The sequence below is a fragment of the Triticum aestivum genome, chromosome 6D (genome assembly GCF_018294505.1).
Source record: "Triticum aestivum cultivar Chinese Spring chromosome 6D, IWGSC CS RefSeq v2.1, whole genome shotgun sequence".
In the NCBI taxonomy this organism is placed as follows: Eukaryota; Viridiplantae; Streptophyta; class Magnoliopsida; order Poales; family Poaceae; genus Triticum; species Triticum aestivum.
In genome coordinates, this window is record NC_057811.1 from 292422532 (window position 1) to 292429361 (window position 6830).

The 6830-nt window shown below is 40.3% G+C and overlaps 1 protein-coding gene across 1 annotated transcript; it reads left to right on the plus strand.

Moving 5' to 3' along the window:
- Nucleotides 1–1682: 1682 nt before the first annotated feature.
- Nucleotides 1683–6261, plus strand: LOC123144715 (telomere length regulation protein TEL2 homolog; the record flags this gene model as incomplete). The annotated part of the gene is made up of 7 exons (XM_044563934.1): nucleotides 1683–1854; nucleotides 2415–2691; nucleotides 3910–4124; nucleotides 4209–4307; nucleotides 4397–4899; nucleotides 4973–5733; nucleotides 5817–6261. Coding segments are annotated over 7 exons (2262 nt in total), but the record flags the coding sequence as incomplete, so codon positions are not given.
- Nucleotides 6262–6830: the final 569 nt, after the last annotated feature.

Sequence of the window (6830 nt, forward strand, 5' to 3'; positions counted from 1 at the left end):
GAGAACCACGAGCTCCATTGCCACCACGCCGTCGTGCTGCTAGAGTTCTCCCTCAAATTCTCCTCTCCCCTTGCTGGATCAAGAAGGAGGAGACGTCCCCGGGCTGTACGTGTGTTGAACGCGGAGACGCCGTCCGTTCGGCGCTAGATCGGATCTTCCGCGATTTGAATCGCCACGAGTACGACTCCATCAACCGCGTTCTTGTAACGCTTCCGCTTAGCGATCTTCAAGGGTATGAAGATGCACTCCCTCTCTCTCGTTGCTAGCATCTCCTAGATTGATCTTGGTGACACGTAGGAAAATTTTGAATTATTACTACGTTCCCCAACATCTACATGGTGGTTCGTCAAGGATTCTTTTCATTCTTCAATTGGTCTTCAAGTTTTCGCTTGAAGTTAAGATCCGCCAAGCTATACTCTCAATAAACATGGTGCTCAACACATGTCTTGTTTTGAGGAGTTCAAGCATTCTTCATCTTGCATTCCGAAATGCAATTAGTTCTACCTTATCTTTTGAGGTGGTGTTATGTCACTCTTGACAATTTCCCTTCGTGTGTCATGATTCAACAGTTGTCAAGAATGAGATAGTTAATCCCATCAATTTCTTCGAGCATGAGCCCTTCTCAATCCATCGATTTTTTTCATTGGAGTTATCTTGGTATAGATTCACCTAAAGCCTTCCATTAGGAATGTAGCTACTTGTGGTGCTTATCAATGATCCGATCTTCTCCTTCTCATCTCGGTGAAGAAGTTTTCATCTCCTTGTTGATCTCAATCCAATCAACTGTTTTCGTTAGTGGTCGGTTGTCACCTCATAATTTTGATATGTTCTCCATAAGCCCACAACAAGCTTATCCTTTCGTTATTGATAATCCAACAACTCCGCTCTAGCATTTCCTGTAAGCGTGCTCTTTCAAGATCTTGTTTCCCTCCGTTCATTCCATTTCATTCTTTCATTTCTTCCGGAGACATTGTGATGTTACTCTCTTCGACCCATCATCTTGTTTTGTCACGATCATGTTCTTTTATTGCTTATCCATTTAACCGGTGTTTTGTGTTTTCTTTTCAAGTTCTTTTCATCTAATCAAGTCTTGCCTCTCTTATCAATTGGAGTGCTGTCCAAGTTCTGGCATTCGTATTCTTTGGCTATCTCATGATATCGGTGTGGCTCCATATTCTTTTGGTTCGTTGAGCTCTTGTTTCATGTCTTTCAACCTACAAGGTTCTCATGGTGTTCCTTGTTTCCGTTTACTACGGAGTGCTCTCAATTCGCTCATCTCCGTTGTGTCATTTCTTTCGAGCTGTTCAACTTCCAAGGTTCTTTGGTTTCACTCGTTTGTCAAGAAGCAACTTTGTTTTACCTCTTCCTCTTCCGTTTCTCTCCGGTGCCATCCTAGATCTCGGGACGAGATCCTCCTGTAGTGGTGGAGTGTTGTAACGCCCCAAGACCGACGCTCCAGATGCCTTCCATGTTTTGCGAGTCAGCTGTGTTATTTGTTTTCCCCATTATTTACAGTATATCTTCCATCCCAAATTATTCAGAATACATCTTTGTGGCCTGTTGTGGTGTGAGTGGGCCGCAGTTTAAACAGTGGGTTTGGTAGGGAGAGGGTGGAGATTGCTCACTTAATTATTTTCCCCATTATTTGCACAATATTTACCACTTGGATTTTAAGTCCTTAACATAAGACAAGGTCATTCTTCAAGAGTGTTGTCAGCCAACTTCTTGTTCGAGCGGAAGAAGCAGCTATCGAGTCGTCTGCTAACAAAGAGTTTAACGAACAGGATGCACTAAGTTCTGTGTTGCTCTTTGTGGGTGAAGTGTTATCCCGTGTTAGCCGTCGTGGATCTACTGGTAAGTTTTAATATCTCAGAATGCAAGTTTATGTGTGCTGTTGACTTGCTTGTTCTGAAATATACATTTACGAATGACAAAATCAATTAAGAAACTGTGTGCCCGATTCTAGTTGGTGCAGTATGATATCGTGCTGTAGTTATGTTTGGTAGGATACAATAATTGCAGTACATTCAACCCTTTATGCTTCAGTTTGGCATGCTGATTTTCCTTTTGTATTATCTGCTACTATAGCTTGGGTGACGTAGCAGTTTCCTTCCCCCCTTTCTAATCCTTTTGGTATGGATATGATAACCAGCACATCAATCATTTGGTTGCTTTCATGTATTTGGCACTAATCCGCTGTTGATACTTGAGTGTTGTTTCTGCGCTGTTGTCCGCACTCCCCACCTCTGCAAATTTGACTAGATTCGGGCATTGAGTGGGATCTCTTGATAGCTAGCATAGCAAGTACCTGGTCCATAACAATTTATAGTTCATAAGATTTGTACTCTCTGTTTAGGCATCAAATCATTTCTTTCATTCTTTGTATGTATGATAAGATGCATTGGTCTTTTCAGGCATTTTAGTTGCTGAATTGATCCCTATGATCCGTAATCACTTACAAAGATGTGTAGCACCAGACTGTAAGACGATAATTCCTGACATGATCAAGCATGTTCCTCAGTCTCGGTTTTGGTTCACTGTGATTGAAGCATTGAGAGATCAGCATTCTATTGAAAGATTGACTGAAGAGATGTTGCGCCAACTTGCATCACACCATTTAAATGATGAAGAAGCGTACTGGATTTTGTGGACTCTGTTTAATCAGAGTATCATGCATATTGCTGTTATGAGGTGAGATAGTACCTATGTGCACTTTAATTCTGCTAAACATTGTATGTGCTTGTTCTTGCTTAGCTACTTCCTTATTTCACTTTGTATTTGGCATGCTACATTACTTTGCATAGGAAACTTATACGTGAAAGGCTTCCTTGGCCAGGATTTAGTTCAAAATATCCAATTTGACAACTATGCAAAACAGTATTTCAATGATTACCTTTTTCTTTCTGTGAAGATTGTTCTGGGGATGTTGACTACTACCACCTCTGTTCCAAAATACTTGAAGTTTTATGTTTGTCCTAAGTCAAACTTTATAAGTTTGACCAAGTCTATAGAAAAATATCCAATATCTACAACATCATATTAGTTTGACCATAAAATATATTTTGAAATTATATATTGTATGATGCTGTAGATATTAATATATTTTTCTGTAGAGTCGGTCAAACATAGAGATGTTTTACTTAGGACAAACCTAAAACTTAAAAGTATTTTGGAATGGAGGAAGTACATGTTAATCTGCCTGCTGTGTGTTCATTAAATCTTTGGCTGTGTTTTGTGTGTCTTAGTTATTAATAGATAGCGATTGTTTTGTGGTGGCATATTATGCATGCCATCATTGTTATATAGTTCTGTGTTGCCATGTTCAGAAACATCCAATAAGCTTGTCCCTTGTCTGTTTGATGATGGCCTTGACGGTCCTTCATGGAATAGTGAATCTATAAGACATTGATACAGAAGACAGATATCTGGGCAAAACATGATGCATAAGCATAAAGTAGTACTCCCTCCGTTCTTAAATATTTGTCTTGCTAGAGATTTCAACAAGTGACTACATACGGAGCAAAATGAGTGAATCTACACTCTAAAATATGTCTATATACATCCGTATGTGGTAGTCCATTTGAAATCTCTAAAAAGACAAATATTTAGGAACGGAGGGAGTATTTGCTCATGGACCTAATATTTTCTGGGATTGAAAAGCTAGATTTTGTTAATACAGTCATGTCTAAGGCTTTAAGCTCTTTTTTTTCTTAGTCAGCATGTTAGGTGATAAGGTAAAAAATATAGTTCAGGCCCTTTTCTTGGACAATTTGTTGTTTCTATTTTACTATGAAGGACAAATGCATGGATTGGAGGGAGTATGTTCAACTATATTCAGTATGTCCTAACTAGCAATTTATTAAATAGCTTCTTTCTTATATGTTTTCTTTTCCACAATGCTTTCTTCAGGGCAATGTTTATTGACAAATTTTTGCTTTGGAAAACATTTCCATTATGCTGCCTGAGATGGATTCTTCATTATGCTGTCTTTGAATTCCCACCAAATTCAGTCGCAGAAGCCCAAATGCGAAGGACATCAAACTTCCTGGTTACATTGCAATGTTTAGTTACTGTTTGGTCCAAGAAAGAGTTTGTTCAGTCATATTCAGTGGAGCAACAAGCTTGTATCCATTGATGCACTTAAAACTATATTGTTCATTTCTCATGCAAGTTATCATTTGGCATTGTTCTCCTTAATCAGTATGTAGATATCACTGCAGCAATAGGGTTATGTTTGGAGAACATGTCAAAAGAAGAATTAGAAATGAATAGAGATGTATTAAATTGTATTCTTCAAGGAGTAAGCTGTAAGTACTTCTCTTCCCTTGTGTTTGTTTACCAGGATACGGTAAGCACAATCATAATATCTACTCACCGAATATTGTTTTGACTATAGGTAGGTTAGAGAGCCCAATTGATTTAGTCCGGAAAATGGCAAGTGCTGTTGCATTGACATTTTCTAAAGTCGTTGATCCAAAAAATCCTCTTTACCTTGATGATGACTGTTCTGAGAATGTTGACTGGGAGTTCGGGGTTCTCTCTCCAAAGGAGATCACAGCTCCTTCACATGATGTAGAATTTGGAAGCAAATCAAAACCATGTCCACGTAAGAACAGGAAACATGCTGGTGACAAAAAGGGAAAGACTATCAAGCATGATATTTCAGATAACAGAGTAAAAATCATAGAGATCAAGTCAAAACTAGATTCTGATGAAATGTCTGGCGCTGCTATAAATTTTGAGGAACATTATGACGAGGAAAGCATTAACATTGATGCTTCCAGTGATTCATCCCTGGAGCCGTATGATCTGTCAGATGATGACACTGATTTGCAGAAGAATTTCACACATCTAAGTGATCTTGCAGCTGCACTGCGAAAACCTGACGATCTAGATGGTGTAAGTTTCCATTTGGTGTTTCCAGACAAAACTACTACATGATCCTGACCTTTCTTTCTTTTGTCTTCACAAGGTTGAAAGCGCTCTTAGTTCTGCCGAAAAGCTTGTGAGGGCATCACCTGATGAGCTGCGCCACTGCTCGGGTGATCTTGTTCAAGCACTGGTACATGTTCGTTGTTCTGATGTCGCGATGGAAGGCGAGGAAGATTCTGCTGAAGAAAAGCGACAGAAGGCATTAGTCGCTTTGCTGGTAACCAGCCCATTTGAATCATTAGATGTTCTTACCAAATTGCTATATTCATCGAGTGTGGATATAAGTCAGCGTATTTTAGTTATTGATGTTATGACTGAGGCAGCACAGGAACTTGCTGAAACTAAAATTGTAAAGAGTGAACAGCGGCATGGGAACTTGATATCTGATACTTCTCCGTCTTGGCTGGTTCCTAGGGAGAGCGGACCTGTTGGGGCAAGCCCTTGGAGAGAGGTATCAGAAACAGGATCACTTTTGAAAAATTGGTCACACCGGTATGAAAGAGAAGTTCCATCTAGACCAGGCCAGGTTAAATCAGGAAAATCTCGCAAATGGGGTCTTGGGAAAGCAAAAGATTCGCAGGTGGAGCGGTCAAAAAACAGATTTCCTTTGTATGCTGCTGCATTTATGCTCCCGGTTATGGAAGGATATGACAAGAGAAGACATGGGGTGGACTTGCTCAATCGGGATTTTGTTGTCCTAGGTAAATTGATATACATGCTTGGTGTCTGTATGAAGTGCATGGCAATGCATCCGGAAGCATCAGCCATTGCCCCAGCTTTTCTGGATATGATAAGAGCCAGGTATTCTGTGTCAGGATAAACATTTCATGTATTCTTATTTGGCAACCAAATGGCGTGATTTGACATGAAATTTTATTCTACAGGGAGGTCTCGCAACATGCTGAAGCATATGTGCGAAGGTCTGTGTTGTTTGCAGCTTCTTGTGTATTGATAGCCTTGCACCCGTCATATGTTGCATCAGTTCTTATAGAAGGCAACCAGGACATTTCTACTGGTTTAGAATGGATACGTACATGGGCCTTGCGTATTGCTGAAGCTGATCCTGATACAGAGTGCACATCGGTGAGTAGAACAATCATTTTTATTTTTCGGTCATAAATATCAGCTCTAAATACCTATTGTACGCCTTCTATACAGCCTGAGGAGTTAATATGAAATAGTTGATCGTCAGTGGGTAGGATGTATGGTTTTATTGTCACTAAAATTCACAGTTCTTAGTTGCTAAGTAGCTAACCATCTTTTATGCTCATTGGGCGACTATTCTCTCAGTGTTTTGTAAAGAGAAACGAATTGCTAAGATGTTGGATATGCAGTCTCTCTATCCACTTTTTACTAAATATCTATGCCCCACGTTTGTTTCCTAGATGGCCATGGCCTGCGGCTCCATTCAGAGATGGTGCTCCAGACATCCCGCGCCCTGGAATCTGCAGAACATTCCAAGGCTGGCACCAGAGCACTACCTTCTAAGCTCGATAACATTATAATACCATTCGCAAACATGATGTGATCTGATGCAGTCTTGAAGTTGTAAAGGGAATTTTCTTTCTCATTTGTGTTACCGTACTATAGATTTTTTTTAGTCGTGCTATAGAATTGCTTTAGTGTATACTTTTTTTAGAATAATAACGATTTAGTGTATACTGCAGCAGCTAATTCAGCTACTAATTGTTTTAGTATAACTGTTGTCCTATTGCTTCGGGCATGTGGCCCATGCAAGTTAAAAGGACGTTAGGGCCGCCTGCCTCTCGCCCTGTCCTCGCTCGACATCCTCTTTCACGGCCTTGCCGTGTTTTGTTGCGGCACGTGACACCCGATTTGGATGCCGGCTCCACGTGGCTCCACTTCCACGTGGCGGGGAGGCGGTGAGGGCTGATCCT